Source organism: Podarcis raffonei, chromosome 9, assembly GCF_027172205.1.
Source record: "Podarcis raffonei isolate rPodRaf1 chromosome 9, rPodRaf1.pri, whole genome shotgun sequence".
Taxonomy (NCBI): Eukaryota; Metazoa; Chordata; class Lepidosauria; order Squamata; family Lacertidae; genus Podarcis; species Podarcis raffonei.
This window is the reverse complement of record NC_070610.1, coordinates 61958118-61975457: the sequence shown is the minus strand read 5'-3', so window position 1 is coordinate 61975457 and position 17340 is coordinate 61958118. Positions and strand designations below refer to the sequence as shown.

Here is a 17340-nt window from a genome sequence, read left to right as displayed (position 1 = left end):
GGGTTCCTCACCTGTGCTTTACTTGTTAGCTCATCTTTGAGTGAGGTTTGTACCTCTCCCCCGCATAAAAGGGCCTTTTCAGCAGTGGCTCCTCAGCTATGGAATATCAGTTAACACTTTCCTCCCCACACCAGCTAAAAAACATCTCTTTCCCAAGGCTTTTAATGCTGTGGCTCCTTGATTCACTAGGACACCAATTTCTATAGTTAGGAGGAAGAGAGGTAATATTGACTGATATTTTTTATGCTTTCTATTGGATCCATTTAATTATTTTTATTGGTATATAGTTTTATGGTTAGTTTGATTTTATATTTGATGCACCCCATTCTGGGATCACTTGCTTGATGAAGAGTGGCTTGAAACAAAATAAATAAATGAAATGAAATACATTTAAATCTGCATTATATAAGGCCACATGCACTGATAGGGAAAGGAGCAACTGAGGTACATTTCAATTGCAAATTCTCAGGGCAAAAAACTGCAGACAAAGTCATAGAAGAAAGTAATATAGCAGCAAGCGCTTGATTAATAGCCCTGGTGCTTTTTTTTATCATTATCAACTATTTACAAAGAGGCATTTATATGTTTTGCATCTCTGGGGAACTGGCACTTAGCATTAAAAATACATGAACCACCAATGAAGTTCTGGTGAACCTTATGGCCTGTTAATAATGCAAAAAAATCTCAGAATCCAGGTGATGATACAGGTAAACAAAAGAAGGAAGAATGCTGGGAGAAGAATTAGCCTAATGTACAAGAGAAATAATTACGCAAAAGGCAGTGTTGGTTCTTATCTCTGCTTTCTTTCTTTGCTCCCCTCTGTATTATAAAACAAAGTATTGTACAACATCCGACCTCATGCACAAAAAACAAAGTCTAAAAAATGCACAATAGCTGTAATCAGGAGGCTAATATATGGTAATTGCAGCATTTAGATCTCCACACACACAATTCTAAAATGAATGAGTCTAATTATTACCTTAAGGGCATCTTGGGTGTCATCCAGGCAGTAGACACGGATATTATATTCCAAGGATGAGCAGATCAGTGGTCCAAAGATGGCCAGCTTGAGACGCTTGGCAGCTGCTTTGGTGATCGACTGCCCTACCAAGGTGTAGGTGCTGAGAGTTTCTGTCAGGATATGGCAGGCCTCTGGATCCAGCTGAATGTAGCATGGGGTGGTGAAGTTTTCTTCTCCAACTGCCACCACATCCTAAAAGGTGGGAAGTTAACAACACAAAATAACAAATCAGTCATATGCTTGATAGGATCCATCCAGCTCACTGTTATGATTCAGGAACCACCTACCAAACTAAGGTGCAATGGTGAGATTTTCAAAAGCAGGAGGTGTCTGACAGCAGAGATAGCCAAGAAGCTGAGAATCAGGGGCCAGCATTCAAATAAGTTTAGGGACTATATCTTTTGGGACCCTTGTTTTTTATTTACTTATTTCTAGAAGCATGAATTGATGCTTTTGAATTATGGTGCTGGAGGAGACTCTTGAGAGTCCCATGGACTGCAAGAAGATCAAACGTATCCATTCTGAAGGAAATCAGCCCTGAGTGCTCACTGGAAGGACAGATCGAGAAGCTGAGGCTCCAGTACTTTGGCCACCTCATGAGAAGAGAAGACTCCCTGGAAAAGACCCTGATGTTGGGAAAGATGGAGGGCACAAGGAGAAGGGGACGACAGAGGACGAGATGGTTGGACAGTGTTCTCGAAGCTACCAGCATGAGTTTGACCAAACTGCGGGAGGCAGTGGAAGACAGGAGCACCTGGAGTGCTCTGGTCCATGGGGTCACGAAGAGTCGGACACGACTAAACGACTAAACAACAACAACAAGAAGAAGCAGGTCTAACATGAGTCTACCACTAAAAAGAAACACTAGTTATATAGATACATTGACTTCTAAAAAAAAGCCTAGCAGGAAAGGTGCACTGATCTATTTCTAAAAAATCATCTCGTGAATGCCATCTCACTCATTCTATTTGCAAGCTTACTAAGGAAGAGCATAAGTGACAATCAAGAGCATGGAGAAAACTGACCTGCATAACTGATTATGCTTGTGGACAATTATCCTGCTCACAGTTCCATATGCAAAAGAAAACCATAAGGAAAGGGCCATAGTGCAATGGCAGATGACCTGCTTTGCATGCAGAAAGTGCCAGGAACAATCCCTAGCATCTCTGTGTAGGGCAAGGAAATAAATACCCCTGTCAAGATCCTGGAGAAGCACTGCCAGTCAGTACAGACAGTTGTGATGGACCAATGGTCTGACTCAGAGGAAGGCAGCTTCCTACCACTGGGCCACAGACAAAGAGATACTTTTAAATACTTTCCCTGCTTATTTTTCTGTGCAATACTGCATGGGGACAAAAGGTGTCTGGTAAGTTTGGTACAAAAATAAAACAAGCAAGAACAGAGGAATGTGCAACTGAAAATGTTGTATCTGTGACACACTGCGCTCTGATGAACCTTCTCTCTGCAGTCTCCAAAGGATGCTGGCAATGCTGGTGATCCAGGGAAACAGGGATGCTGGATCTGGTGATTTCCTAGCTTGGGAACAGATTCAAGACTCTGGGTAGAGGTGATGCTGCACATTTGCAAAGGTGACACCATCCTTCCTAAGGGCTAGGAAGAAAGGTGCCACCTGAAATGCTGATTCTGCGCACCCCTGCCAGCCAAGTCATGAAGCAGTTGTGCAGGCACTCATAAGGCTGACCTGCCTCCAGCCATGCAAACATCTGTTCAATTGAGTAAGAGCAAGAGACAGGAGATTGGTTCCAAAAAAGCGTGACTGAGGAAGCTTGCTGAAGGTGAGGCTTACTATGCAAGAACCTTGGTGATTGTTTGCAGACTATGTGTGAGATTCTGGAAACCAGTTTTAACAATTGCATGGTCATGATGAACATATGAAGTTGCCTTCTCCTGAAAAAGAGCATTGGTCCATTTAGCCCAGTCTCCAGGAAGACAGAGAGCTTTTCGTAGCCCTGAGCTTCTGGATTCAGAGATGCCTCAGGGCTTCCGTTAACGGATGGAACAATGTATTTAGCTGTAACTGCTTTGGGGTTTTTTTTATAATTATAATTGTTTTTAGAAGGTTCTGTTTTAGAGTGTTTTAGCTTTGCTTTTAAATTGTGTTTATCTGTCCTGGGTTCCTTGGGGATATAAATTCAATCCATCAATCAATATTTACTTTTTTATTGCATTTCTATACTGCTTCACAGCAAGGCTCAATGAACAAAATACAAAAATGAAATATAAGCAATAAACACAATGAAACGCCATATACAGAATAAAAGTAAATAGCACGCACAAGGAATAAAAGACAGGGACTCCAACTGAAGCCTAATTCAATTAAGGGCTCTTCTACCGCATTACAGAAAGAAAGAACGCTTGCAATGGAGTTTCTCAGTGCACATGGGGAATATATGCAGAAGAGGCAGAACCTAAGCTGTGTAGGACTTTAAACACACACACAAAACACTTGAACTGGGCCTTGAAATAAACAAGTAGCTTGTGCATGCAAAACATGTGAAAAATAGTCTGAGCTATAATTTCCCCACATCTAATCTAAGGTCACGATTCAAACCATCGTCCTCTGTCTGCAGACCTACACAGAAAGGCAGAATCAGTGCCATATAGACTCTCCTCCCTGCAAGTGAGGGGAGTGGTTGTGGGCGGGAGCTGAGCACCGCCCCTAGCAAGCAAGCAAGCAAGCAATTATGGTGATATATGGTGAAGGTCTGTAGACTCACCTCCCACTGTCCCTGGGCAGTTTGGTTCTTCAGCTGGATCTTCCAGTCTTCTGTGTTTGGTTCCGCACAGTGGTGCATTGTCAGAATGACAGGGCGGGTCAGCAGTGCTCCTGGAGGTCCACAGCTCACCACAGGGGTCAAAAGGGTTTGGCTGTCTTCTACCGGTGGCCTGGCAAGATTATAGGAAGGGAAATCCCTGTTTTTCACATGATTTTAATAAATATTATGTAGAAGCAGGTTTGTTTTTCAAATCTATCATCATAGTTATTCCTCAGTGCAAGATGTGATGTTCCTTAATGTTTAAACCATTGCACAAGGAGGAAGCACACAAGAAAAAGCACAAAAATCCCAGAACAATGGTAGCCAGCTGTAATGGTTCTAGGGGTTGCTCGTGCGTAAGCCGGTGCTTATCTCCCCGGCTGGGTGCAAACACCTGGCTGGGTTGGCAAAGTGAACCTTTTCTGTCCGGACAGCCACTCACCCGTGGCTGACTCAATCGCTGGCAGTATCTGTCAGTGGGCGTTTCTTAAACTTCTTCCAGCAAAGAAGCTCTTTGACGCCTAGTCTCCTCCTACTCTCTCTGCGCAAAAGCCTTCTGCGCAAGGAGGGCGTGGGCAACGGAGGACCCCTACTCTCCCCGCTGGTCCCAGGCAAGGAGTCATGGGACCACCTCGCCGCTTCCCCCATCTGCCCCCCTTCTCCACTGGTGCTACGCTGATTCTCTTCCCCAGAAGATGGGCTGCTTCTCCCGATCCCTGGACGCTCTCTGGAATCCCTCTGGCTTTTGCTCTCTCCCTCCGGCACTGATGGCAGTTCCCTGACACCAGCCTTTTTGGTAAGTGGAGCAAAGTTCAAGTTGACTATAAACTATAGAAGTATTTGCCAACCTGGTGCTCTTCAGATGTTTTGGACGACATGTGCCACCAGCCCCAGTAGTTCAAAACATCTGGTGGGCACCAGGTTGGAGAAGGCTTCTATAGAGCAACTTTAATTAATTGTATTTTTTATTTTAGATTTATAAACCGGCTCATGGCTGGAAGTCATCGAAGCAGCAGACAAGATAAAAAAAATAGGATAAAACAAGACACTTGACTTCTAAAAGCAATAAAATCATTTCTATGAAAACAACCACATATCTGCAAATATACAATGAATGTTCCGTTGGCAACTGGGTTGCACCCTCAGGGAAAGCCATCTTCAATACAAACGTCTTCAATGGGCACCTAAACTTCTTGATATTAGGTGACTGTCTAATTCAGGCTGGTAAGTGACTCCAGAGGGTGGTTCTAGATCAGGGGCAGGGAATTTCATGCCAAGCAGTCAAATGTGACTCTCCAAGCCTCTCTAGGTCACATTCTCTCCCCACAACATACCCCATATTGCTCCTTGTCTGCACTCATCTTGAGTGCTTCTGCCTGGTTAGAATGCATCATTTGATCATGTTTCCTGCTCTTCTGGATGGACAAAGAGGTGTGCATTTGTAGAAACGTCTGGCTTTTGCATGGCTGAATTGTGACCATGAATACCACTTTCATGTGTCACCCAGAAGTGCCTACCACCTTCCCTAAACTATAGACTTGTGGCCCCAATCTCATTTTATATGGTCCTCAGCACTTCCTGAAGCTGCTCCATTCTCCTATCCCTCCAGAGTTCCTTCATTCCTTCCTGCTTGTTCCCTCCTTGTTTTTCTTGGCTCTTTAAAATGTTCTCTCCCTCTTTTTATGTCATTGCCATGGTTCAAAAGTTGAAAATAATAACACTGCCTGCACACAAGACATAGAAATGGAGGAATTCTGTATTCTGGATGAGAAAAGGTCCAGCAGAGAAGAGAGTAAGCTGCACTCCCAAAATATCTATCAGCTATAAAGACTCCAGCCTAGTCCACAGTATGCGAAACCAAGGCTTACCAGGGTGGTGCAAATGAATGCTTTGGATTACTTGTTCATCGTAAAGGGCACCACTGTACTGACTGGGTTTAAAATAGTTTAATTGTCATGACTCTCTCAAGGAACACTGGGAACTGTAGTTTTATATAAGGTTTCTGAGAATTCCATTCCCTACCTAACCTTCTCAGTGAGCTACAAATCTCAGGATTCCCCATGGGGAGTTCATGCTACCAGACCACTTTAAGCTCATGGTGAGTGCCATACAGATTTCATTAAACCGATTGTGCCATCTGTCAGTATTTCTGCGATTTGGTTTGCAAAAGTGAAATCTTGCTTTTTGACTGACATGCAGTTTCAACAGCTATATTCAAGGAAAAGGAGAAAGAAGAGTGTAGAGTGAGAAGAGGGAAATGAATCACTCACAAAGAGCAAATGGTAACCCTTCCAGTCAGGCTAACTGAAGGCTTTGCAAATTTAAAACTCTGTTGTCTTCCTACTGCTGTCTTCCTCTATTAATTTTTTTTTTGCCTCTTCTTCCAAATTAGGATTTCCCATTTCATTCTTATCACTTTTATCCTCCCCCATGTTTAAATTTTGAAAAAGGTGAGCAAATTTCCCAGTAACTGAAAATGATTCACAATTTGTCTACAGATCCAAACTGAGACAGAGAGGATGTCTGTACAGGCTTTTAATTATTTGGATTTTTTATTCACAGCTGCTAGGGTGAGCTAATAAAACTTGTACGATGATCAAATTAATTCTGTTAAATGCATTCCTTTAAAAAGGGTAAGTGTTTAAAAAATAATTCTCCAACTCCCGACTCATAAAGGGATCTCACAAATGTCATTTTAATATTCTGCTCCTTTTCAATATCTTTCAGTATCTGTTTGCCAGTCACCCACATCACAGCACACTACCATCACCAAGAGATGGCAAATGTGCTCTGGAAGCTGCTTTTAATAACATCACATGGTAATCACAATAGTGCTAGACCTTTGCAAAGATTCAATAATAATAAAATGCATTACTTGTCCACTTAAATGAATGGGACTTAAATGTGCTCAAGTTTGGCTGGGTTCTAAGCCTCATAGAGGGAAAACAAAGTCTTTAAAATAGTGCTCTTTGCTGCGTTGCCAGGTGATGTGACCAAGCTGAACATGGTTAGGATCCAGCCTAAGTCCCTCTTCTCTGGTCCCACCCCACTCCCAAAATGCCACTTTTGGGGAGACTTGCACCAGTCTTGGGACGCGGGTGGCGCTGTGGGTTAAACCACAGAGCCTAGGACTTGCCGATCAGAAGGTTGAATCCCCGCGATGGGGTGAGCTCCCGTTGCTCGGTCCCTGCTCCTGCCAACCTAGCAGTTCAAAAGCACGTCAAAGTGCAAGTAGATAAATAGGTGCTGCTCTGGCGGGAAGGTAAACGGCATTTCTGTGTGCAGCTCTGGTTCGCCAGAAGCGGCTTAGTCATGCTGGCCACATGACCCGGAAGCTGTACGCTGTCTCCCTCGGCCAGTAAAACAAGATGAGCACCACAACCCCAGAGTTGGCCACGACTGGACCTAATGGTCAGGGGTCCCTTTACCTTTACCTTACACCAGTCTTGACTCTACCAGCTTCAGCTTAGCTGGCGGAGCCAGGATAAGCAAGTTCCGCCTGCATATATTGGGTTAAGCCAGGGTTGGAGACTTAATGCTGGCTGAAGCTGCTTATCCAGGGCTGGCACAGGATGTTTCACCAATTAAGGCCATGCCCCTGCCTCCTCCATGGGATAGGGGCATAGTGGTAGGGGGCATGGCTGTGGAGGAGGCGGGGCATGGCGGGGGCATGACCCAACAGTGAGCAGTGTGTTCCCTGGGCCCAGATCTTGTGCCAGAGGCAACCACTTCACATTGTGTTATGGACAGCCCAGCCCTATGTTTCTCCTAGTGGAACTTGCCATAGGATTGCTCCCTAACAATGTAACCCTCTGCATGTCTATTCAGAAATAACATTCATGTGTTCCATGGGGCTTACTTTGAGGAAAGCATGCACTGATCCTTATCTCTTTGCTAATAAAGTACTGGTTTACGGTTGCTAGAGCAATTAATAGAATAATTTGAAAGAATATATATCTCATTCTTTTATTATACTTAGCGATTTAAATCTGTAATTAAGAGATGTTAAAGAATTGCTATGTCATATGGTAGTAGCAGCAGCTAGCTTTCTTTATGCTGAGTACTGTAAAGAAAGAACAATTCCTATAAATGAAGAATGAAAGAAGATAAATTTCATTGATATGAAATTAAGGAAAAATCAACACTTAAGAACAAAAGAAGGAAGACAAAGATGTAATGATTACAACAAAGACTGTTGTTTGTTTCTCAAGTTTTGAAACAGCAAAACACATACTTTTATTGATGTTAATCAAGTGATTAATGTTCTAGAGATTGTCGCTGACATACATTACAGCTCAGAAGATGTTTAGAAAGGTGTGCTTACTATTATTTGTAAGGATAATAATTTAGGGAAGTTTTGTTTCTGTATTTTTGCAACAGTATTTTGTAAAATAAAAATGACATCTCAGAAATAACAATGGGCATAATTACATTGAGATGGCGGAGAGTCCTGAAACAATGCTGAACTTACAGAATTTTCCTTGCCATTAACATGCCTTTTGGGGAGAGTGAAGCGAGATCCTGTGAGTATCTGACAGCAACACTACCATTTCATATGGACCATTAGATTCCCATGTTGATGGCTTACTAACACTTTCACTGACACCCTCAGGCTTTTATGTGCTTTAATGGGAAGATAGCACATGAGAGGCCTCACAGTACTTTGACACCCACAACCTTCATCCAGCAGAAAGGGCAGCTTTATTATTTGGCCAAAGAGTGAATGCTGTCAAGCTCAAGCGGAATGAATCTAGGGAGATTAGAAGGAGAGATAAAAGTTCTGGAGCATGGAGGTGCAAAAACAAGGAGCTGGGATGGAGGCCCGGAGGAATAACACATTTCTGCTTTTAGCCTGAGCTATTAAGAGCTGCTTTGTCGTATTCTGAAGTGAGGCTCATGGGAAGCCATGTTTGCAGTGAATTAGCTTTGCTCAAAGAGGGCCTGATTTTCTCATGCCTCTAACACTCTCAACACAATCTTATGCATGTTTACCTTAGGCTACAATCTTAAGCACAGGTACCTAGGAATCAGACCCATTGGACTCAACGAGACTTCTTTCCAAGTACAGGATTGCAGTGCTGAACTTGGCTTGTAACTTTCCATTGTTAAAATCAAACTTGTACTTCAGTACTCAGACAACAACCACTGATGATTATTTCTATTGGTGTTTTTGTAAAATGTGCAATTGTGGTAAAGGTAAAGGTAAAGGTATTAAGTCTCCAACCCTGGCTTAACCTAATATACGCTGGCGGAACTTGCTTATCCTGGCTCCTCCAGCTGAGCTGAAGCTGGTAGAATCAAGACTGGTGTAAGGTAAAAGGTAAAGGGACCCCTGACCATTAGGTCCAGTCGTGACCGACTCTGGGGTTGCGGCACTCATCTCGCTTTATTGGCCGAGGGAGCCGGTGTACAGCTTCCGGGTCATGTGGCCAGCATGACTAAGCCGCTTCTGGCAAACCAGAGCAGTGCACGGAAACGCCATTTACCTTCCCGCCGGAGCGGTACCTATTTATCTACTTGCACTTTGATGTGCTTTCGAACTGCTAGGTTGGCAGGAGCAGGGACCGAGCAATGGGAGCTCACCCTGTCGCGGGGATTCGAACTGCCGACCTTCTGATCAGCAAGTCCTAGGCTCTGTGGTTTAACCCACAGCGCCACCCGTGTCCCTGTGCAATTGTGATAAACTATCCTAAATGGATTTCAGAATGATGCTGGTCTGCCATGCTACAGGCTTACATAGCTCTTGATGGTTTTTTTGTGTGACAATTTTTGGAGGTGGATGGGTGGGAGGGAGTTGGCTATAACCCTGTTGAACAGCACCTTCAAGGCTGCTGCTTCCCCCCACCCCTTGAATACTGGCATGAACCTGAGAGCTGAGTAGCTGCAAAATTCAAATTCCTACACTGCATGAGAGAGAACTCTTGTTAGATTTACAAACACACACACACACACACACACACACACACACACACACACACACACAGGTGTTCCATTTCTGGGTCTGCTTGCAAACCATTCTGTGGCCTCAGCAGCTTTTCCAGTCTTGTGTCGATACAGATATATGCTGATCAGAACGCTGTGTTCACACACTTTGCCTCATCCCTGCAATTAGCGCTAAAGCAAATGCACCGTAAGCAGAGCCTTCTTTTACCTCATGTTTTCTTTTCGGTGAACTGTCACATACATTTCATAGACTCTCCCCTGGGGAACGGCCCCTGCAGGAATCAGCAAACTTACTCCTGCAGAACAACAACGAGAGAGAGAGAGAAAAGCAGATAAAATAAAGAGTGGAAAAGAAAGGCAGGCTGACCTTTTGAGGAAGAAGCTCGGGAACACATGGCTCTGCATGCCAAAATCCCACTCAAAGCAGGGTGCTTTATGGCTATCTTGATGCTTTTACCTGGCAGTTTATTACTTGCTGATGCCTCTTCTGCTTGTCTCCAGCAATGAAGGAGTCGGAAAAGGGGGTGTTTTCCCCCTCCCTTTTTGTTTTATTTAAGGAACAAGCAGATGGCTGCTCTGTTGCTTACATTGTAAAAATGAAGGAGGGGGAAACAACAATTACATCTACTATTCCAAACAGTAGTAATGGGATCATTTCCCTTGGCAATTCTCATTTAATTAAACTTTTAGAAAGGCCAGCAAAGCATTGCCCCATGAAACAACAGGAGCATTTTTTTCCTGCCGCCCAAAAGATATCAGTTTATCTGGTCACCATCTACCATTTAGATGTGGTAGTCAGTCCTGAATATTGTTGAATAGGGCATGGGGAGTTAGGAATCACTCCAAACCAGATCCTAAAATAAATTAAGGAAGTTAATGGAAGGAAAGTTTCATACCTGTTCAGCAACCCCTTGCCTCCCAGCCCCACCCCTCCCTTATCTCATGTTCAGGAGAAGAACTATAACAAACAGATAGAGCTTCTGCTTTCTTGCAGAAGATCCCAAGTTCAATCCCTGCTTCCTTCAGGTTGGGATGGGACAACTGGAGAACCACTGCCTATGGCAGTATTGAGCTAGCCATTGCTCTGACTCTGTATAAAGTAACTTCCTATGCATTTCCCTATGTTTGTTCAGGAGGTTTTTTTGGCAGGGGGGAAGGGGAAGGGAAGCTTTCTTTCCATGACCTTCCTTAAATCAGTATGCAATATCACAGAATTATAAAATCATAGAGTTGGAAGGGACCCTGAAGTTCCTCTAGTCCCTGCAATGCAGAAACATGCAGCTGTCCCATACAACCTTGGCGTTATCAGCGCCATGCTCTAACCTACTGAGCTATCCAGGCTACCCTTTTTCAGATGTTCTAAATGAGGGCAATGGACACATAGGAAGCGTGGGGTGGTGGCATTGTGGTAGCATACTCCACCCCAGAGATACACACATTTGTGATAATTCCTGAGAGCCCGTATGCATTCTGTTAAATACACAATGAGTTCCCCCTATACAGCTAGAAACCCTTCCTTTGCAATGCTCTGTGTGCATTTATACGTACTTCTGAAAATGACCATTATAATCCTGGAAAAAGAACTTTCCCTATTTGAAACCCCTAAATATTGCATAATAACTTTCAAATACGAAAACACATATGTATTGAGGGGTTCGATGCAGCAAGAGCAATGCTTTGCACTGGAATCTGCGACGAGAAAAATAAAAATCTTCGTATTCTAAGGATCTTCCTTTCTATCCATAGTGTTTACAGCAAACTGAAACTTGGAATGTCTAAATTGTTTTGTAATTAATTTGTCCTTTTATGTCTAGTGCCAAAAGTGAGGCTTTCTGCCTTGAAGGTTGGTTTGTCTTTTGGTGCTGCATGAAAGAAAAGGTCAAGGGTTCTGAATCCCACTTCACACATGGAAGTTGAGAGGCCAATGCTTCTGAAGGCAATGACTCAGAGCTTTGTAATTTTCTGCTAAAGAAGGCCAGGGCTTTGGGGAGCAAATATGTGTAATAGCTGAATAAACCCAAATTGGAGAAAGCACTCTTTGATCTAAACACAGAAGATATAGATTTCCAAGAGTGACCTAAATAATTTTATTTGCTGGGGTATGTGTGTGTGTGTGTGTGCGCGCGCACGTGCGTGCGTGTGCACACACACACACACACACACACACACTTTAAACCATATTTTTGGACACATCAGTCAGTTTTAAAAATAAATTTAAAAAAACCAACTACTGTATTTGAAGTCACTTACCTGAATTTGGTACAATCAGATGACCTCCAAGAGAGTTAAAGGTGCTAAAAGCAGTGCATGATGGGTCTGTCTGCCGTGCAAGACTTTGGTTTTTAATGTTTAATGCTTCGTTATCCAGCAAGGATTGAGTGATCTGCGGGGAGAGTTTGGACGAAAAGTCGGACAGCTCATCCTGTGGAGTGACTGCACCCGAATTGTTGTACACCTTGATCTTCAAGTTGGGAAGTGGATCAAGAATGGGTGAGTTGGTCATTGGTATTTTATCTGACACATCATGCAAAGCGTAGACGGGGCCTCTGTACATGGCTGCAGCAGAAGTGAGGTCTGGAGGCACAGCTAGGAGGTCTGTGTTAATAAAAAGAAAAGTAATATGGAAATGATCAGGCATAAGATATACTCTTTACTAGGTACAATATTGGCTGGAGTTAAAAAAATAATGTGGCTTTGTGGCAGATGAAATCCAGGATGAATATCTATATCAAGGGTAGCTAATACGATGCTCTCCAGATGTTGAGAACACCAGTTTAGGTAACCCTGATTTACATGGAGACATAGAGAAGACTGCTTGTCTAGGGGGGAAAAGTTGCTATTCCTTACTTGATGTAATGAGAGGCGATAATCACTGGCTTTTAGCTGGATCCATATGATTTACATCCTTGTTTTTGTCAACAGGTTAAAAGGAAAATTCATTCTAATTGAACATACTACTGGAAATAATGAAAATAAAGGAAAGTATCTCTCTAACCTTAAAGAGTTCCTCTTTTTACTATACAAGTCAAAGAATATTTCAAAAACTGCAACAACTCCAAAGCCTGTTTGAAAGGAGACTAATGCAATTCAGGAAAAAATGAACATCCCTATTACTCTACCAAGTCTCTGAAAACCAATAATTTGTTTGCATTAGGTCAGCAAAGCTCCAAAAACCCAAGACTAGACAAATCCCATAACTTTTAATATTGGTTTTAGCAGCAGAACCCAAGCTCAGAATTCTGAAAACTGTATTTCTCTTCATGAAGCCCAACAGCTAGCAATAATGAAACCCCAAATTCATGCCAAAATATTAGTAAAGTTTTGAAGTGTGAAACTCAGAATTATTTTTCTTTCAGCTCCTGCCAAGTATGCTTCGTTATTTATAATTGTGTTTCTGAATGCAGATTCTCTCCCCTCAGTACTAATTTTGACGCAAGTTTGAAAGTGCCTGGTTCATATGCACTTTGTTTGGTTATATGAGATTTCTATAGTATAGAAGTAAGTGTACCAGTAAATGTTTAATAATGATGGTGGTGATGGAGCAATAAGTCAGGACTGGATTTAAAGTACTGGACAGAGGGCAACAGTTGATAAGGCTATAGTCATGGCAACTGGAGTCCAACTCCAAATTTCTCTGAAGGAAATGTTCTCTGTCATACTTTTCATGCAAAATGCTGACTGCAAAACATCAGCCTATGCAACCAAATGGAACAGGAAAAGGAAACAGAGAATTCCAAATAACTATGAAATCATGTACTTTATCATTCCTAGTCAGGACTGAATTGTTGCCTGTGGCATCTTCTTGAGTGTCTTCTGCAGCAATGATTTAAATGAATCCTTGGCAACCAAACTGCAGCTCTGCTAATCTTCTGCCTTGGACAAAACTCTGGCTATGTTTACTTCCAACTTGATTTAACTTTAATTTGCAAAATATGATTTCTTTAAAGAAAAAAAGAATTGCAGCCTCAGCAAGTGCTTTTCATCAAGTGCCAAGAGGCTTACATGCCTTCATTTTCTGAAGCATCATAGCCACAAATATTTATGAGCACAATCAAGCCTTAGGGTCAATTTATATCATCAATATATTTCCCACCCCCCTGGGCTGTACTACTGAAGGCTGCAGGTTGAATGATCTGAGGCTGGATTTGGTCCTGGTGTCTCCAAACCCTGTACCAAAAACAGACTCCTGATTGAAGAGACTTACCATCTAGATTTGCCACAATGAAAGGGAGACTAATAGGTTTAAAATGGGATTATGAAAGATAAGGGAAGGTAAATTGATAGCATTCAGTGAAAACCTACATTCTGTCTTCATCCTGTTGATTAATTGCTGATCCATAATTACATGACCTGCCTTTTAGCACTTGTCCCAGGAAACAAATACATATAACAAAATGAAAACCTTATTGGATAGCTCAGTCGGTAGAGCATGAGACTTTTAATATCAGGGTTGTGGGTTCAAGTCCTGTGTTGAGTAAAACATGGGAGGACACTGCAGGGGATTGGAGCAGATGATCCTCATGGTCCTTCCAATTCAGTGATTTGGTGGATGAGGCCAAAGGACCATCTGGTCCAGCATTCTGCTCACACAGAGGCCAATGAGATGCACATGGGCAAGACCTGAGTGCAACAGTTGTCTCTCTGCTTGTGGTTCTTAGGAAATGGTATTCAGAGGCATACTGGCTCCAAGAGTGGAAGGAGAACATATCAATTATAGCCATTGCTAGTCTTCTCCTCTATAAAGTTGTCTAATCCTCTTTTAAAAGATGGCCATTCAAGTCACTAGCTGTCACTAAAACTGGTAGGAAGATGTATACACATACATACATACAGATAAATTTTGATTTCTTACAGGGTGCTAGGTGTTAGGACGACTTCAGGAAATGTACTGTAATTCACATGGCCCTAGAGATTGTCTTTTTATGGTCAATGTGAACGGCCAAAGGGAAACTAACCTTGCCTTGCAGCTTTGATATTAACAGGCTGAAATCCACCATTTAGCGCTGAGGAGTCTATAATATCTGACTCAAAGTCCCGGTGGTTCTTCCTGTAGATGAATAATGCGACGATCACTGAAATAGCCAGGCACACGATCACGGCTATCACAATCCCAACATAGAGAGCTACGTCATCTGAATCAGGAGCAGCTGGGGGAAAAGTTGGTGGGTTGGGGCAGAGAAGCATAAAGTATTAATTACGGTCTCAAGAATGTATGAAAGCGTACTTATACATTGCTATCCTTTCCTACAGATGCATACTACCAGTTTTATAGGTTAATTTAAAAACTACTTCAAAAACTCTCCACTTTTAGTAGATATTTATATTTATTAAAAATAATTCTCATAGCTGTTTCTAATTCTTCATCTATGTTTCTCTCTTTCTTGTAAGGAGGTAGAATAACATACTGTTTATAACCGGATGAACAAGGCAAATTTAATCAAAAGAGGTATTCACCATAGCAGTTCATGGTGAAATTATCAATGCTAATTCATCAAGGCATGTGATCATAAAAAAGACTCTCTTTCTTCCTCCCCTGCCCCTTACATTGAATGTTTCACTTTTTAAAAAGCAAGCCAACCTTAAACTAAAGAAGTACAGAAAATGGCAGTCATCTTCCGAATCTGATATTCATCAAGCATATTTCTTAAGGGAAATTTATATGCCAAAATTCCATGGCCTGAAAGGGGGCTTAAGAGCACATAACTGTGTCTTCGGTTAATCACAAAGTTTCTATCAAGATATTCACTGTGATTGCTTGTGTAGTTTAGAATTCTCCTGCATACACACACAAATATTCAGGGACGGATCTATGATTAGACAGAGTGAGGCAGCTGCTTCAGGCAGCAGATACTGAGGGGAGGGGAGGAGACACAGTTGTGAGTGCCATGTGGCCTGCCCTGTACCCCTTACGCTGGCTGACTGTCCTTAATCGCAGGTGAAGATACTTTCCGTTCACCAGTACTGCAGTAAGATTCAACTGCCAACCCAACTGGTTTCTGTATGTCCCATTGGGAAGGGTGCCATCTTGTCTTTCACCTCAGGCAGCAAGATGGCTTGAGATGGCCCTGCAGAACTCTCTTGTCTGCCATAAACAAGCTAGCAATCCACACCAGGATCCACATATGTGGAGAATTGCCCCCTCTATTGAAGGGACAAGGAAAGCTCCATGGGCGCTCCCATGATTAAGGGGCTGTGGGTACACTGCTGCTGAATAGCACGGTATGCTTCCTTTAAAGCAAGGCTGGGGAACCTATGGCCCTCTAGATGGTGTTGGGTTCCAGCTTTCATGCATAGCGCAATAGGAATGATTGCTTCAGCAGAACATTTCCTAAATTGTCAGCTAATCACAACTGAAAGCTCATAGCTTCCCAATGCCAGCTCTAAAGCCATGAGTGGACCAGCCATTATGGAAGCTCTGCAACACACCAGGAACCTGATGGAAAGTGTCACACAACTGACAAAGAAATGTTTCCTACAGACTCCTAATCAACAATAAATAAAATATCAAAATAACTGATTTTTTAAAAAGCTCTTTTTCAAGACTTTGACTTGAAAGCGATCTTCGGATTTAAGCTCCCCTCCCGCATTTTTGAGCAAATGGACAGAATTCAAGGGGTTTGCCATCTGCCAAGCAGAAGAAGCCTACAGCAGCTGCCCAAAGAATTAGGAAAGGCTCAAGAGTTTCTCCTGCTTCCAGTGTGGGCTGACAGTGACAATCCAGTCAACTCTACATATAATAGCAGAATAAGCAGAAATGTCGCCATGGCTTGAAACACATACTGGACTTAACTCTGGGGATGGAGTCTGAACCATATGCACAAAGCAGGGTAATACAAGCTGAAGGACTGCCTTTCTCCCCTGTGCATCTGTCCATGCATTAATAATGTTTGAAGGTTCTTCTTCAACGCTCTGAAGTGAGGTGTCTGGCAACTGGTGGCAAAGTCTTTTGGAGCTAATGTGTTCTAGCTCTAGAATGCTCTGCGTACTTCAATGTCTTATCAGCAAAAGTTTGGTCGCTCTGTGTGTTCCTAGATCATGCTTCATGGTCCTGCTCTAAATGTGGCTTTATGCTGTTGTGATTCTTTTACTTTTAATGTATAGGACAACTTTTTAAATGGAAGGGCAGAGTTAATACTGACTCAACAAGAAAGAAAGTAATGTGTAGAACATATCTGAGTCTCCAGAATGTTTCACATAAGATTATCCCATGAACCCTTACAAAAACTCTGTAACATAGGACAGTACTATTAGCTCCATATTGGGGCAAAAGCTTAGAAACAGTAGTTTGCCTACCAAGTTCACAGCTGAACTGAGCTAGAATTCCCCAGCTTACTCACTTTGCTACATTTATTCTCAGAATTCAGTACAGATTCAAGTGCTATAAAAACCTCTAAAAGCAAGCCAGGATTTTCAGTAGTTCTCCTAAGGGAGCCTGTCCAGCTTGTGAGAATTTTCACTATCTGCTTGTAACACATCTCCTTTGCTAATCCCAGTGTAATACTTAATGCCACTCTTTGCACATACGCTCCCTCAAGGTATCTTTCCAAAAGGCTTAAGTATGTAACACAAATTTGATGCAGAGTTTTGATGTAGAGAGGG

General features: G+C 42.5%; 1 protein-coding gene across 3 annotated transcripts in view; it reads right to left on the bottom strand.

Moving 5' to 3' along the window:
• The window catches only part of UNC5C (unc-5 netrin receptor C), a 305057-nt gene that overhangs the window by 21531 nt on the left and 266186 nt on the right, over positions 1 to 17340 (bottom strand). For all 3 annotated transcript variants that reach the window (XM_053404030.1, XM_053404031.1, XM_053404032.1), the window contains 5 exons: positions 14697 to 14888; positions 11992 to 12336; positions 9950 to 10037; positions 3760 to 3928; positions 980 to 1213 (listed from right to left, as the gene is read on the bottom strand). In XM_053404030.1, coding sequence (XP_053260005.1) covers positions 980 to 1213; positions 3760 to 3928; positions 9950 to 10037; positions 11992 to 12336; positions 14697 to 14888 — 1028 coding nt within the window. The remainder of the gene's footprint in view (positions 1 to 979; positions 1214 to 3759; positions 3929 to 9949; positions 10038 to 11991; positions 12337 to 14696; positions 14889 to 17340) is intronic.